The 18,074-nt window shown below is 37.9% G+C and overlaps 2 protein-coding genes across 2 annotated transcripts in view; both read right to left on the bottom strand.

The window, feature by feature from the left end:
- Positions 1–18,074, bottom strand: part of mbt (serine/threonine-protein kinase PAK mbt) — a 558,896-nt gene that overhangs the window by 502,358 nt on the left and 38,464 nt on the right. The window lies entirely within an intron of this gene.
- LOC128684880 (glycine dehydrogenase (decarboxylating), mitochondrial) overlaps positions 1–18,074 on the bottom strand; it is a gene marked incomplete at its 5' end in the record, with an annotated part of 55,450 nt that overhangs the window by 30,581 nt on the left and 6,795 nt on the right. Inside the window, 5 exon segments of the mRNA XM_070100479.1 lie at positions 1,530–1,715; positions 7,403–7,492; positions 12,945–13,028; positions 13,401–13,659; positions 16,208–16,404. Coding sequence (XP_069956580.1) covers positions 1,530–1,715; positions 7,403–7,492; positions 12,945–13,028; positions 13,401–13,659; positions 16,208–16,404 — 816 coding nt within the window.

Consider the following 18,074-nt stretch of genomic DNA (forward strand, 5'->3'; position numbering starts at 1 on the left):
ATGGGAGAAAGTGTAGAATAAACCCAGTGATGAACAGGGGGGGGTCATGAGTACAATTAGAGAACACATGATCCAGGACTCTTCACACTACAGGTCCACATTCCTTTATCCAAAATTCTGAAATCTGAAAAGTTCCAAAAACCGAAGTTTTTTCATGGAGTGTGGAGCATCAGTCATCTCCACATAACTCCAATGCTGTCAGTGCTGACCCAGCACTGACAGCCAGAGTGGCAGGTGTCGGTTGTGTGTCAGCCATTTACGCATTTGTTAATGCTTGGCAGGATGTTGACAAATCAACATTAACAAATGCTTGGCACAGACTTTGGCCTAAAACAATGTTTGATGTAAATGAACCCTACAGATGAAGACTTTGAAGGATTTTGTGTCACTGATGAAAATATATCAAACCTCATAACTTACACTAAAAGTTTATCAGACAAAAGTGTAAATAAGTTACAGGAAGCTGACATCGAAGAAATGCTGAACATTGACAATGATGCACCTGTTGTGCATTCCTTGAGTGATGGTGAAATTGCTGAAATGGTGTCAAATATAAAGAAGCATGAGAACAGTAGTGATGATAATGACATTGTGAACACAGGTGAAAAAGTCCCATAGACAATATGGTGAAAATGTGTGATCAATTAATTGCTGGCCTTGAACAACATGCATTTATCAGTGAGTAAGAAATTATGGCAATTTACTCAGTTAATTAGAGATTGCTTAGACAGAAACCTACATTAATAGACAGATGACATTGAAGAAGTCTTTAAAAATGCGGTTTGTCAATCGTCTTGAGAATCATGTTCCTGGTCTATAATTATCCCATTATTTCATTTATCAATATATTACTCTATAAATAAACCTTAGTAGTATTTGTTATCTTCATTTATCCCACTTAGTGTGAGTATTCATACATTTTTGCTGTTTGATTATGGGGTGCTGCCCTAGACCCCACCTTCATTCTGAAATTCGAAAAATTCTGAAATTTGAAACACTACTGGTCCCAAGGGTTTTGGATAAAGGAATGTGGACCTGTACTAACAAATAGAAATATTGCCTTAATGAAGAAAAGCTTACAAGAAACTGGACAGCTTCCTTCTACAGGTACCAAATCAGCAGGGTTGTGATGGCTATATGGATCTGCAGGACACTAGCACAAACAACCTGGCTGATAGGCAATCAACACGGAGGTCATGCCTCAGGCCAGGCTGTGGGGGTTGAACTGCTCTCAAAACCAGACATAGGTAAAGATAAAAACTTCCTCTCCACCTGGTTTTGAGTAAGCTGGATTTCACTGTACAACAATAATGAATATGTACAGGTATTCACTTACTCTATACCAATTATTTTAATTAAAAAAAAATTCTGTATAAAAATTAAATAGGAACATCCACTTTCCCAAGAAAAATGTCCATTACAATATAAAAATACGTTACAACATTCATTTTACTATGAATTACTGAATGAATAAAATTGTGAAGGTAAAATTTACAGGACACAAATATATTAAGAAACTTTCACTTTACCAGAGGAATCATGGAATGCACAAGAGAAACATCCTTGTTCTCCAAGATCTTCATGTATCGGACCAGCTGGGCCTCGGAACGGTGTGTATTGAATATTGGATGTGTGAGAAATTCTGAAGTCCTAGCGAAAGCTGTGTTAGATATGTGCTCCTTGGGAAGTACCACACCATCAAGATTCTTCGCAACCTGCAATTATGGTTTTAAAAAAAAGGAACCTGCAACATGGAAACAATAAAACACAAATGAAATTATGATGAATGTACCATGTGTCATCAGTCTTGATGAGGAGATCAGGCAATAATGCACTTAAGTGATACAAACATTTTAAATCAAGCCAAATTTGTAATATCTTTATTCATTACTATCAATTTAATTCAGTAACAAAAGTGAATATGTACCAGCCACCTATTCAAAGTAAAAAGCTCCAGAAACCAACTAACAAGGCCTGATGTTCCACAATAATGGACCTTAAAATTTATATAGCTATAAATATAGGTAATAATAGCTTTACCAAGACTTAATATCTAATAAATCATGTTACTCTAAATACAGTATCAGCTTCTTCCATCTACCCATGATCTCTGTACTAGATAAAAAAAAAAGTACACTATATATTTCTTTTTTACCTTATTTGTTGTCTACCTTTATGGCAGGATGACCCAAAAGTAGAAATGCATTCCCTATCACTCATTCAATTGCCATCTTGCCAAAAGTGTGTTGACATTACAATTCAGATGACCCTCTAACTGCAATATTCCTGCCTCTCCAGAGTACAGGCATTGCCCTCCTCACTTGTCTTTAATCATCCTAATCTAACACTCTCACCCATGCTTGCTGGAAGCTCAAGCCCCCTACCACTTTAAACCTTCACACCTTCCCAGCAATACAATTCCTGGAAAAAACCCTACCATTCCTTCCTTCCACCATCAATTTACACACCCTATTTATCATCCTATTCTGCTCCATCCTCTCTAAAATGCCCACACCACCTCAACAGCCCCTCTACACAATTTTCTAATTTCCATGATCCAAATTCTTTGCATAATATTCACTCCACACATTGCTCTCAAACATGACACCTCCATTGCCTCCAAGCTTGTAATCAGAAAACAAAGAGGTGACTAGCTGCTGTATGCCAAGCATTACTCCGAGAAACAAGAGGATACTCTAACGTTTTGTAACTCTTATATTCCAACACTGACAGAGCTACAAGGCCTAAAAAATAAAAGACACTATAAAAAGTACAAGCAAAAGTATTAAAAGGTAATACATAACAAAAATATTAATGAACATTACAACAATAAAAGGTAGACAAAAATTTGATACAAATGACATGAGAAACCTTTTCAGCACATACTGTAAAAGGAAACTGGAAATAATTTACCTTTACTACAAAAATATCTAGAGATCATGGGTCAGATAAAAGAACAATAAGGTAAGAAAATGGGAGATTTGAAAAAGCCTTCAAAATAAGTTGGATACATGTTAATTTAGAATGTTGAAGGATAAGCTATGGCAGGAAAAGAGGGACTATAAATGTATTAATTCAAGGACTATGTGGAGTAAAATAAAGGTTGGATGTGAAAAGTGGGTTATAGTAAGAGTATATGCACCTGGAGAAGAGAGAAGTGTAGAGGAGAGAGAGAGATTTTGGGAAACGTTGAGTGAATGCATGGGGAGTTTTGAACCAAGTGTGAGAGTAATGGTGGTTGGGGACTTCAATGCTAAAGTGGGTAAAAATGTTGTGGAGGGAGTAGTACGTAAATTTGGGGTGCCAGGGGTAAATGAAAATGGGGAGCCTTTAATTAAGCTATGTGTAGAAAGAGGTTTGGTAATAAGTAATACATATTTTTTGAAAAAAAAAAAAAGAGGATAAATAAATATACAAGGTATGATATAGCATGTAATGAAAGTAATTTGTTAGATTATGTATTGGTGGATAAAAGGTTGATGGGTAGGCTCCAGGATGTACACGTTTATAGAGGGGCAACTGATATATCGGATCATTATTTAGTTGTAGCTACAGTTAGAGTAAGAGGTAGATGGGAAAAGAGGAAAATGGCAACAACAAGTAAGAGGGAGGTGAAAGTGTATAAACTAAGGGAGGAGGAAGTTCGGGTGAGATACAAGCAACTATTGGCAGAAAGGTGGGCTGGTGCAAGTATGAGTAGTGGGGGGGTTGAATAGGGTTGGAATAGTTTTAAAAATGCAGTATTAGAATGTGGTGCAGAAGTTTGTGGTTATAGGAGGGTGGGTGCAGGAGGAAAGAGGAGTGATTGGTGGAAAGATGAAGTAAAGGGTGTGATAAAAGAGAAAAAGGTAGCTTATGAGAGGTTTTTACAAAGCAGAAGTGTTATAAGAAGAGTAGAGTATATGGAGAGTAAAAGAAAGGTGAAGAGAGTAGTGAGAGAGTGCAAAAGGAGAGCAGATGACAGAGTGGGAGAGGCACTGTCAAGAAATTTTAATAAAAATAAGAAAAATTTTTGGGGTAAGTTGAACAAGTTAAGAAAGCCTAGGGAACGAATGGATTTGTCAGTTAAAAACAGTAGGGGAGTTAGATGGGGAGATGGAGGTATTGGGTAGATGGCGAGAATATTTTTAGGAACTTTTAAATGTCGACGAAGAAAGGGAGGTGGTAATTTCATGCACTGGCCAGGGAGGTACACCATCTATTAGGAGAAAAAAAAAATATTGTGGCTAGCTGGTCCAGTGGCTAACGCGACGGTCTGGAGTTTTGAGACTCTGATCGCGGGTTCTATCCCCACCCGTGGTATGGTTTGTTTGCAATCGTGTCATTACGATTTCGTGAGTCATCTTTTAGGAGTGAAGAAGAGCAAGATGAGAGTGTGGGGGAGGTGCGTGAGGCATTACGTACAATGAAAGGGAGTAAAGCAGCTGGAACTGACGGGATCATGACAGAAATGTTAAAAGCAGAGGGAGATATAGTGTTGGAGTGGTTGGTATTTTTGTTTAATAAATGTATGAAAGAGGGGAAGGTACCTAGGGATCGGCAGAGAGCATGTATAGTCCCTTTATATAAAGTGAAGGGGGACAAAGTTTTTCTTCTTCTCTTTTTTAGTAAATGTCTACAGGAGAAGGGGTTACTAGCCCATTGCTCCCAGCAATTTAGTCGCCTCATACGACACGCATGGCTTACGGAGGAAAGATTCTTTTTCACTTCCCCATGGACAATAGAAGAAATAAAGAAGAACAAGAGCTATTTAGAAAAAGGAGAAAAACCTAGATGTATGTATATATATATATATATATATGCATGTGCGTGTCTGTGAAGTGTGACCAAAGTGTAAGTAGGAGTAGCAAGATATCCCTGTTATCTAGCGTGTTTATGAGACAGAAAAAGAAACCAGCAATCCTACCATCATGCAAAACAGTTACAGGTTTCTGTTTCACAGTCATCTGGCAGGACGGTAGTACTTCCCTGGGTGGTTGCTGTCCAAGCGAGGGACTTGGACTTCCAGCAGGCATGCGTGAGCGTGTTTGATAGGAGTGAATGGAGACAAATGGTTTTTAATACTTGATGTGCTGTTGGAGTGTGAGCAAAGTAACATTTATGAAGGGATTCAGGGAAACCGGCAGGCCGGACTCGAGTCCTGGAGATGGGAAGTACAGTGCCTGCACTCTGAAGGAGGGGTGTTAATGTTGCAGTTTAAAAACTGTAGTGTAAAGCACCCTTCTGGCAAGACAGTGATGGAGTGAATGATGGTGAAAGTTTTTCTTTTTCGGGCCACCCTGCCTTGGTGGGAATCGGCCAGTGTGATAATAATAATAATAAGGGGACAAAAGAGATTGTAAAAATTATAGAGGAATAAGTTTACTGACTATACCAGGAAAAGTGTACGGTAGGGCTATTATTGAAAGAATTAGAGGTAAGACAGAATGTAGTATTGCAGATGAGCAAGGAGGTTTTAGAGTGGGTAGGGGATGTGTAGATCAAATGTTTACATTGAAGCATATATGTGAACAGTATTTAGATTAAGGTAGGGAAGTTTTTATTGCATTTATGGATTTAGAAAAGGCATATGATAGAGTGGATAGGGGAGCAATGTGGCAGATGTTGCAAGTATATGGAATAGGTGGTAAGTTATTAAATGCTGTAAAGAGTTTTTATGAGGATAGTGAGGCTCAGGTTAGGGTGTGTAGAAGAGAGGGAGACTACTTCCCGGTAAAAGTAGGTCTTAGACAAGGATGTGTAATGTCACCATGGTTGTTTAATATATTTATAGATGGGGTTGTAAAAGAAGTAAATGCTAGGGTGTTCGGGAGAGGGGTGGGATTAAATTATGGGGAATCAAATACAAAATGGGAATTGACACAGTTGCTTTTTGCTGATAATACTGTGCTTATGGGAGATTCTAAAGAAAAATTGCAAAGGTTAGTGGACGAGTTTGGGAGTGTGTGTAAAGGTAGAAAGTTGAAAGTGAATACAGAAGAGTAAGGTGATGAGGGTATCAAATGATTTAGATAAAGAAAAACTGGATATCAGATTGGGGAGGAGGAGTATGGAAGAAGTGAATGTTTTCAGATACTTGGGAGTTGACGTGCCGGCGGATGGATTTGTGAAGGCTGAGGTTACTCATAGAATTGATGAAGGAAAAAAGGCGAGTGGTGCGTTGAGGTATATGTGGAGACAAAAAACGTTATCTAGGGAGGCAAAGAAGGGAATGTATAAAAGTATAGTAGTACCAACACTCTTATATGGAGCTTGGGTTGTAAATGCTGCAGCGAGGAGGTGGCAGGAGGCAGTGGAGATGTCCTGTCTAAGGGCAATGTGTAGTGTAAATACGTATTATGCAGAAAATTCGGAGTGTGGAAATTAGGAGAAGGTGTGGGGTTAATAAAAGTATTAGTCAGAGGGCTGAAGAGGGGTTGTTGAGGCGGTTTGGTCATTTTAGAGAGAATGGATCAAAGTAGAATGACATGGAGAGCGTATAAATCTGTAGGGGAAGGAAGGAGGGGTAGGGGTCATCCTCAAAAAGGTTGGAGGGAGGGGGTAAAGGAGGTTTTGTGGGCGAGGAGCTTGGACTTCCAGCAAGCGTGTGCGAGCATGTTAGATAGGAATGAATGGTATTTGGGACCTGATGAGCCATTGGAGTGTGAGCAGGGTAATATTTAGCGAAGGAATTCAGGGAAACCGGTTATTTTTATATAGTCAGACTTGAGTCCTGGAAATGGGAAGTACAATGCCTGCACTTTAACCTGTAAATGGTCCAAACATATACATGTATATATGTTCCCTTCCGTAGTGCCCCAAATTTTTTGAGAAAAAAAAATAGTTTTTTTTAATAGGAAAAAAGAGCCTATGGTACCCAGGCATCCCCAATTATTTTAATATGGCGCACAGTGAGTGCGCACACCCATTCTCGCATGTCTAGGCGACTCAGGCTTATTGTGGCAATGTTGAATGTATGACAAATAAAACGTATATATACGTTTGGGGCACTAGCGGTAAAAACGTATATATACGTTTGGACCGTTTACGGGTTAAAAGAGGGGTTTTGGGATATTGGCAGTTTGGAGGGATACATTGTGTATCTTTATACGTAGTATATGCCTCTAAACTGTTGTATTCTGAGCACCTCTGCAAAAATAGTGATTATGTGTGAGTGAGGTGAAAGTTTTGAATGATTATGAAAGTATTTTATTTTTGGGGATTTTCTTTCTTTTTGGGTCACCCTGCCTCGGTGGGAGACGACCGACTTGTTAAAAAAAAAATGTCAATTCTATTTACTCAATACATTTTATCTTTAAGTAAAAAAGAGAAAGAAAAAATAAGCATTACTAACACAATCCTTCTCCCTGATTTTTAATATACTACTAGAAAATAAATTCAGAAGCAAAATAGAGTACTGTACCTTCTCTGCAGTTGTATGTTTACAGTTGAACACCCAAAACAGGTCATCAAGATCATTTTTTTCCACAGTCTCATCCAAGGCAATACCAACCTGGTAGTAATGAAGATCTGAATAATTACATAATGGACCATACAGTAGTTACAAAATATTTATACTGCTATCTAAAAAGAATTGTACAAGCACATATATACACACACACCTCTAGGTTTTCTTCTATTTCCCTACTAGCTTTTGTATATTTCCTCTCATCTCCATGGGAAGTGGAACAAAATTCTTCCTCCATAAGCCATGCATGTCGTAAAAGGCAATTAAAATGCCAGGAGCAAGGGGCTAGTAACCCCTGTATACATTACTAAATTTAAAAAGAGAAACTTTTTTTTTTTTTTTTTTTTTTTTTTTTGTTAACCCTTTCAGGGTTTTGGCTGTACTAGTACGGCTTACGCACCAGGGTTTTTGATGTACTAGTACGCCTAAATTCTAGCGCCCTCAAATCTAGTGAAAGAAAGCTGGTAGGCCTACATATGAAAGAATGGGTCTATGTGGTCAGTGTACATGGTATAAAAAAATTCCTGTAGCACACAGTGTGTTATGAGAAGAAAAAAGCTTTGACCGTTTTTTTTTGGATTAAAACAGCGCCTTTGCACTGTATTTTCGTATGGTATTTATTGTTGTATTCTAGTTTTTCTGGTCTCATTTTATAGAATGGAAGACATATTACAGAAATTGAGACAATTTTGACTGGTTTTACAAAGAAAAGTACCTTGAAATTGAGCTCAAAGTAGCAAAAATGTTCGATTTTTACCAAAGTTCAAAAGTAAACAAATCATGCTATGCATCCAATACACGTCAACTGGTGAGTCTAATATTCTTTCACAAGTGCGCTGATATTATTTATACCATTTCTACACCAATGCAGTAGTCTGCATAACAGTAAATTTTCTATTTTTTTGTGAGAATAAAAATTCAAAGTGGAAAGCAAAAGAATGTAAGAGGGGCCTGGGGATGTGACTAATGAACAGAGGAAATGTTATTTTAGTTCTAGTGAAATAGTTAAGATTTTTGTCGACAAGTACACTGGAATTGGCCGAAAATAGGGCTCAAAGTGGGCAAAATCGCCGATGCGTAAACATAGTCGAGACCGCTAACTTCGCGAGAGCATAATTCTGTAAGTTTTCCATCAAATTTCATACTTTTGGTGTCATTATGATCGGGAAAAGATTCTCTATCTTTTCATAAGAAAAAATAATTTTTTTTTTTTTTTTTTTTTTTTGAAATTTGGGTGACACTGAGAACAAGTCTCTGAGAGGGCCTGTCGACCCTGAAAGGGTTAACCCTTTCAGGGTCCAAGGCCCAAATCTGGAGTCACGCACCAGTGTCCAAGAATTTTCAAAAAAAAAATTTGTTATTTTTTGTTATGAAATCGTAGAGAATCTTTTTGTGAAGGCAATAAAACAAAAAGTACGAAATTTGGTGGAAAATTGACAAAATTATGCTCTCGCGAATTTTGATGTGTCAGCGATATTTACAAATCGGCGATTTTGCCGACTTTGACTCCCATTTTAGGTCAATTACGTTATTCCAATCAACCAAATTCTTAGCTATTTCACTAGTATTACTTCTATTGTATCGATTGAGCACAAGAAATCGCCAAGTCAACTGTTTCAACTACAAAATAAAGTGATCGGAAATTGTTAATTTGGCCAATTTAACACAAAGTTCAAAATATTCCAATTTCAAAATAGGGTCCAGAATGAACAATGTAGGCATTCCTGGCACTAAACTAACATTTCCTCTGTTCATTAGTTATGTTTTGAGGCTTTACAAATAAATTCCATTTTGATTTTTTATTCACATAATGAATTTTTATTCACACCAAAAAATAGAAGATTTACTGTTATGCAATACTGTAATAATTGTATAAATATCATCACCATATTTGTGAATGTATATTAGACCCACCAGCTGACGTGTATTAGACGTGTGAGGTCGTTTGTTTACTCTTGAATATCGGCAAAAATTTAACATTTCCGCTACTTTGAGCTCAGTTTCAAGCCATTTCCAATGCTAAAACCAATCAAAATCATCTCTATTTCTGTAATATGTCTTCCATTCTATCAAATGAGACCAAGAAATCGCAAATAGAACTATAAAAAACATACGAAAAAACACTGCAAAGTTGCTGTTTTAATCGAAAAATCATGATTTCATTTTTTTTCTCTCATTATACACAGTGTGCTGCAGGATCTGTTTTATGTGGTGCACACATACCACATAGATGTATTCTCTCATATCTAGGCCCAAATGTACCACTCACAGTTTATCAGAGTGAGCTGAGCTCATGGCGTAGATCTACGGTTTGGACCCTGAACATAAAGCCGTAGATCTATGGGACGGACCCTGAAAGGGTTAAATAATAAAAATACATACTCAGAGAAAATAAATTGTGTTTGCTTAATGTGCATCTAGTCTTTTTTTTTCAACAAACCAGCCATATCCAACCAAGGCAGGGTGACCTAAAAAGAAAAATGAAAGCTTTTCTTTTTAAATTTAGTAATTTATACAGAAGGGGTTACTAGCCCCTTGCTCCCGGCATTTTAATCACCTCTTATGACACATGGCTTACAGAAGAAGAATTCTGTTCCACTTCCCCATGGAGTAGTTACTTTATATACTATATACACACTTATTTAAGAGTATAAAATACTACTAAATTTTTTACATTTAGGGAGTATAAGTATTAGGATTTCATAGTGCACTATAATTTTTTTCAATTTACTGTGCACTAATTCAAATTTTTATTTCTTTGCAAAGTTTACAATGTGTGACTGACATGTTATAAGACATCTACAGTGGACCCTCGACATTCGATATTAATCCATTCCTGAGAGCTCATCGAATGTCGAAAATATCGAAAGTCGAATTAATTTTCCCCATAAGAAATAATGGAAATCAAATTAATCCGTGTAAGACACCCAAAAGTATGAAAAAAAAAATTTACCACATGAAATATTAAGTTTAATGCAATAGAATAATTACAATAACAACAATAACAATAGATTAATAACAACAGAATAATTGACACTTACCTTTAATGAAGATCTGGTGATGATTGATGGGATGGGAGGAGGGAAGAGTGTGGATGGTGTTAGCGTTTAGAAGGGGAATCCCCTTCCATTAAGACTTGAGGTAGCAAGTCCTTTTCCGAGGTTACTTCCCTTCTTCTCTTAATGCCACTAGGACCAGCTTGAGAGTCACTGGACTTCTGTCACACAACATATCTGTCCATAGAGGCCTGTACTTCTTGTTCCTTTATGGCTTTCCTAAAGTGGTTCACAACATTGTCAGTGTACAGGTTGCCAACATGGCTTGCAGTAGCTGTGTCAGGGTGATTTTCATCAAAAAAGGTTTGCACTTCAAGCCACTTTGCACACATATCCTTAATCTTTGAAGTAGGCAACTTCTTCAATTTCTCTATCCCCTCCTCCGAAGCAGTTTCCTCAGGTCTGGCCTCTTGCTGTTCAAGATGATCTAGCAGCTCATCAGTGGTTAGTTTGTCACTGTCCTCCTCCACCAACTCTTCCACATCCTCCCCACTAACCTCCAACCCCAAGGACTTCCCCAATGCGACGATGGATTCCTCAACTGGCATCGGATTCTCAGGGTTAGCCTCAAACCTTTCAAAATCCCTTTTGTTTACACATTCTGGCCACAGTTTTTTCCAAGCAGAGTTCAAGGTCCTCTTAGTCACTTCCTCCCAAGCCTTACCTATAAAGTTTATACAATTGAGGATATTAAAGTGATCCTTCCAAAACTCTGAGTCAGTTGAGTTTCTGTGGTCATTACAAAGCACTTTTGAAACATAGCTTCTGTGTACAGTTTCTTGAAGTTGGAAATGACCTGCTGGTCCATGGGCTGCAGGAGAAGAGTGGTATTAGGAGGCAAAAACTTGACCTTAATGAAGCTCATGTCCCCAGAAAGTCGCTCTGCCAAGTCTGTAGGATGACCAGGGGCATTGTCTAATACCAGGAGGCACTTAAGGTCTAATTTCTTTTCAATTAGGTAATTTTTCACAGTGGGGGCAAATGCATGGTGTATCCAGTCATAGAAAAAGCCCCTAGTGACCCATGCCTTACTGTTTGCCCTCCACAGCACACACAAATTAGCCTTGATGATATTCTTTTGCCTGAACACACTGGGAGTCTCTGAGTGATACACCAATAACGGCTTCATTTTGTAATCACCACTAGCATTGGCACACATCAGAAGAGTAAGCCTGTCTTTCATAGGCTTATGTCCTGGGAGTGCCTTTTCCTCCTGAGTAATGTAGGTCCTGTTTAGTAATTTCTTCCAAAACAGGCCTGTTTCGTCACAATTAAACACTTGTTCAGGTTTCAATCCTTCAGCCTCTATGTACTCCTTGAATTCATGCACATATTTTTCAGCCACTTTGTGGTCCGAACTGGCAGCCTCACCATGCCTTACCACACTGTGTATGCCACTACGATTCTTAAATCTTTCAAACCAACCTTTGCTGGCCTTAAATTCACTCACATCACCATTAGTTGCAGGCAATTTCTTTACCAAATCATCATGCAACTGCCTAGCCTTTTCACAAATGATCGCTTGAGAGATGCTATCTCCTGCTATCTGTTTTTCATTTATCCACACCAATAACAGTCTCTCAACATCCTCTAACACTAGCGATCTCTGTTTCGAAAACAAAGTTGCACCTTTTGCAACAACAGCTTCCTTGATTGCCGTTTTCCTGCTCACTATAGTAGAAATGGTTGATTGGGGTTTACTATACAACCTGGCCAGCTCCGACACACGCACTCCACTTTCATACTCTGCAATTATCTCTTTCTTCATTTCAATAGTCATTAGCATCTTTTTTCTCGAAGGGTTGGCACTAGAAGCTTTCTTGGGGCCCATGGTTACTTATTTTGCAGAAACAAGCACCAAAAACAGTGATAATATGGAATATACCGAATGTATCCTTAGATGCACGCACACTGGCTGGCTTGTAAACACTGGCACACACGGGGCAGTTCAGGCCACACGTGGACACGTCTCGTACGAATCGTATCGAATGTCGGGTTTTCCACTGAATGTCGAGGCGAAATTTTTTGTGTTAAAATGCATCGAATGTTGGATTTATCGAATGTCGGGGGTCCACTGTATTTCCATGCATAGTTTACAATGTTTAATTACAATATTGATTTGCAAGTGCAAAGAATGCCACTATCATGCCAAGGCATTAAGGTTATATCGAGCACTTTAAAAAAATCAGTTCCAGTTACACAAATTCAACAATGTTATGTTACTTTATAAAATGGTTTACTGTGTGGTGATTCTATCTCTGATCCTCCAAAAATTGCTCATTTCTGACAGTGTGGCCATGAAAAGACTTGTCAAATCATTTCAAACACACAATGAATATGGACTTTTAGAATTTTTAATATAATCTTGTTCAACCCATAGAACTTCCTTCCAGTGTTGACATACCATTCCCTTTCTAAAACATAAAAAAATAAACACATACTGTTTCATCTCTGTAGTAACGGAGATTGATTTCTTTCTGCTGAGCTCTCATTCTCACCTCGCTCATAGCCAGTGTTGCATTAACCTAAAAAAATGACTTTTATAATACACATTACACAAAAATTACATGTACATGCTATATGCTACATACAAAAATAAATGCACTGAAATTTTTTGTACAGGACTGTTGTTAACAAGGAGTGAATTTTGTTTAAATTTATTAATTATATTATCTGCACAATACTTATTATTTACCACTTGGAATACAATCAGTCAGTTTCTAAATTAATTAGAATAAATAACATTAGCATTAATTCATACAACAGATTTTGAAAGCTTACAAATTCTATGGAATTAAAACTTCTTGAGCAGAAGCATTAATATTTCAAAAAACAGCAACAAAATCATCAAAGCTAAGTCCTATCAATAAAATTTTAACGAGAGAAAAGTATATTGCCTTAATTGTGTCAAAGAAGAATTCGTTTTCAATGATGTGTCCCGAGTCTGCAAGTCCTCTTGCTAAAATTATGGCAGCATTGTGGATGCGATTTGCAATGTTCTTGAGCCCTTCTGCTCCATGATAAACTCCATACATTGCAGACATGTTTGCAAGCAATGCCTGTGCAGTGCAGATATTACTGGTTGCCTTGTCACGGCGGATATGCTGCTCTCTCGTCTGCAAGGCCAATCGATATGCCTCTTTGCCATTAGCATCCCTGTATGTATGTGTGTAACCTCATGTATCGAATATTCACAATAACAAAAAATATAGTTAAAGTAAAATCAATACAAATATATTTTTAAAAAGTACATACAATAAATGTTACAAGAGGCTATGTGCCAGTAACCCCTTCTTCTGTATAAATTGCTAAATGTAAAAAGAAAAACTGAAGTTTTTCTTTTACTAAGAATGATTTTATTTACAATTGCATTACACAACCATAGGGTGATGATACTGCCACTAAACATACCAGTATAAAATAAAAAATATAGACAGTAACCCAGAGTTATACTTTTCATTATGGTACTATAAGTGTTCTAGTTTATTTTGCTGATTAAAAAACAGCAGTGTAAATAAAGCACAAGTTGGACAAAGCACAGTGCCTGCACTCTGAAGAATGAGTGAGGATGTTGCAGTTTCGACAGACATACATGTATATGGTGGGGGACATATACATATACGTACGTGTATGGTGGGAGAGGGTCAGCGTGTTAAAAACCTAAAATTAGAAACAGGGACCCTTAATTTGTTTGAATAAAAGTACAACTTTTACATGTACAGGCAGGTCCTGCTTATACAGCAGGTTCAGTTCCAGGCTACTGCTGTAAAGCAAATATCGCTGTAAAATGAAAGCCATTTTTCACTTTTAAATGCATATAAAAGCCTGATAACATGGTTACACTATCATATATTAAGTGAAAAACAGAGCCAGGCTTAAAACAATGCATGTACAGTGAACACATTATTTACCCTAAAATAATTTTGTCCTTAGCTTATAGTGAGTTGTGAAAATATTTATTGTAGGAAGTCTGCATAAATGAAGAATGGGTATAGCTGAAAACTGCTACATTACTGAAACACTGTAAAAGTGAAGCACTGTAAAGTGGGGCTCATTGTACTTCAGTATAAAAAATTTATCACTGAGGCACATCCAAAAGGTATTAATCATTCCAATCCCACAGTTCACCATAATTTTTACATATACAGTACTGTAGCACTAACTACAAAAACTATTATTTTTTTTTTATTATCACACTGGCCGATTCCCACCAAGGCAGGGTGGCCCAAAAAAGAAAAACTTTCACCATCATTCACTCCATCACTGTCTTGCCAGAAGGGTGCTTTACACTACAGTTTTTAAACTGTAACATTTACACCCCTCCTTCAGAGTGCAGGCACTGTACTTCCCATCTCCAGGACTCAAGTCCGGCCTGCCGGTTTCCCTGAACCCCTTCATAAATGTTACTTTGCTCACACTCCAACAGCACGTCAAGTATTAAAAACCATTTGTCTCCATTCACTCCTATCAAACACGCTCACGCATGCCTGCTGGAAGTCCAAGCCCCTCGCACACAAAACCTCCTTTACCCCCTCCCTCCAACCTTTCCTAGGCCGACCCCTACCCCGCCTTCCTTCCACTACAGACTGATACACTCTTGAAGTCATTCTGTTTCACTCCATTCTCTCTACATGTCCGAACCACCTCAACAACCCTTCCTCAGCCCTCTGGACAACAGTTTTGGTAATCCCGCACCTCCTCCTAACTTCCAAACTACGAATTCTCTGCATTATATTCACACCACACATTGCCCTCAGACATGACATCTCCACTGCCTCCAGCCTTCTCCTCGCTGCAACATTCATCACCCATGCTTCACACCCATATAAGAGCGTTGGTAAAACTATACTCTCATACATTCCCCTCTTTGCCTCCAAGGACAAAGTTCTTTGTCTCCACAGACTCCTAAGTGCACCACTCACCCTTTTCCCCTCATCAATTCTATGATTCACTTCATCTTTCATAGACCCATCCGCTGACACGTCCACTCCCAAATATCTGAATACATTCACCTCCTCCATACTCTCTCCCTCCAATCTGATATCCAATCTTTCATCACCTAATCTTTTTGTTATCCTCATAACCTTACTCTTTCCTGTATTCACCTTTAATTTTCTTCTTTTGCACACCCTACCAAATTCATCCACCAATCTCTGCAACTTCTCTTCAGAATCTCCCAAGAGCACAGTGTCATCAGCAAAGAGCAACTGTGACAACTCCCACTTTATGTGTGATTCTTTATCTTTTAACTCCACGCCTCTTGCCAAGACCCTCGCATTCACTTCTCTTACAACCCCATCTATTAATATATTAAACAACCACGGTGACATCACACATCCTTGTCTAAGGCCTACTTTTACTGGGAAATAATTTCCCTCTTTCCTACATACTCTAACTTGAGCCTCACTATCCTCGTAAAAACTCTTCTCTGCTTTCAGTAACCTACCTCCTACACCATACACCTGCAACATCTGCCACATTGCCCCCCTATCCACCCTGTCATACGCCTTTTCCAAATCCATAAATGCCACAAAGACCTCTTTAGCCTTATCTAAATACTGTTCACTTATATGTTTCACTGTAAACACCTGGTCCACACACCCCCTACCTTTCCTAAAGCCTCCTTGTTCATCTGCTATCCTATTCTCCGTCTTACTCTTAATTCTTTCAATAATAACTCTACCATACACTTTACCTTGCTTACCTTGTGACTCCTATCATCCTACCAGGCATCAGCCGCACAAGGGGAGTCTTGCAAGCAAAGAAACCAGCATGAGGCCCTCCATACCCTAAGGGAACACCAAGCCTTTGAGATGTCCCCACTGCAATATCCACACCTAATTCCCCAGGAGGACGAAGAATGGTCAGAGCCAAGAGATCTGTAGCACAAACTACCATGGTCTGCAGTGAAGAGAGTTTAGAAATAAAATAATATTAAAGCCTATTAATTATAAGTCAAAAAGCAAAGAAATATTTCTTCAAGCATGTCCTCTGTCTTAGATCGATGACATTTAAATTATAAATCTGTTTTACTTTTATCGTCTCTAACATTAAAAAACAAGGTTGACTAGATGTAAGGTAGCCTGTTTTTTTCCTTCAGTTGACATGTGAAGTGACCTATAATATGACCACTGTACAATCAAATCATCAAATTTAAGGTTACGTTTTCAGAGGTCTTGTGACTCTTGAACTTGACTAAACTGTTCATAAATTGAAAAATATTCATTGAAATGAACCTGTAATATATAATAGTTTGTATATTAGAGGGAATATAAAAAAGTATTTTCTTTCACTCTCATTGCACACAAAAATCTTAAATAATTTTTATGAGAGATACTCTTAAACAACCTTGTATAGTGTATAAGCAAATGTTGTAAAATATGAAGCTCATGAATTTGGAAGTTCAACTGTGTTATTTAGTGTACCTACATAATCTGGTCTGTCATGAGAGACTATTCTCAGTTATCATAGCATCCTTTCTAAAAAAAATTTACAATACACACAATCAACAGCATATTTAATATCACGGCTGTTTTTTTCCTGCCTACTGATAACATTTCACAGTATCATGAATGTTAATAATAATAATAATAACAATAATAATATTAAACCTATGTATTTCTAAAAGTACATGTACAACGTATACAGGCCTAGTCAACATCAATGACATACTGTACTACTATATAAAAAGACCCTTCTTATGCAGAGCATTTTGGACAAATTAGGTCAAATATGTCCCTAGGATGCAACCCACACCAGTCAGCAAACACTCGGGTACCTATTTTACTGACAGGTGAACAAGGAAACACGTCCTAATGTTTCCATCCATACCATGGATTGAACCACAGACCTCAGTGTGTGAGCTGAGTGCACTAGCAACTAAGCAACTGCAATTTAGCTTCATTGTCTAATAATTCTTTAATGATTATATATATCATGTAATTAATAAAGAGTAATTTTAATAGAAAATTAAGTCTCTAATACAGTTAGCAGACTGTGTTATCACAGTTTAAACATGATTACATTATTATTCCTATAATAAAATATTAATTTAAGTGCTTGCCCATTGGATTGTTATTGCCATCTCTACAACCATACATAATGTAAACATTACATAACACTGTATAAATGTGATTTTACCTCACTGGCTGTCTCTCACCAAGATAGGGTGAGAAAATAAAAATCTTCATCCACTCAGTCGCTATCTTGTTAGAAGTGTGCTGACATCACAAATTTGATAACCTTCCAACTGACATCCCCACCTGACCTTCAGAGTGCAGGTACCACCTTTCCCAATTTCAGAACTCAAGTCTGGGGAAACCCCAGATCTCTTCATAAATGTTACCTTGCTCACACCCTTACAGTACCATCTAATAAAAACCCACTTGTCTCCATTCACTCCTGTAACACACACACACACACACACACACACACAATCCTGCTGGATGCTAAAGCCCCTCCACTCAAAACCACTTTTACTACCTACCTTGAACTATTCCTATTACAACCCCTGCTCTTCCTTCCTCTCCATCTCAAATTTATACACTCTCATCATCCTATTCCTCTACATA

This window comes from Cherax quadricarinatus, chromosome 5, assembly GCF_038502225.1.
Source record: "Cherax quadricarinatus isolate ZL_2023a chromosome 5, ASM3850222v1, whole genome shotgun sequence".
NCBI classification, from domain to species: Eukaryota; Metazoa; Arthropoda; class Malacostraca; order Decapoda; family Parastacidae; genus Cherax; species Cherax quadricarinatus.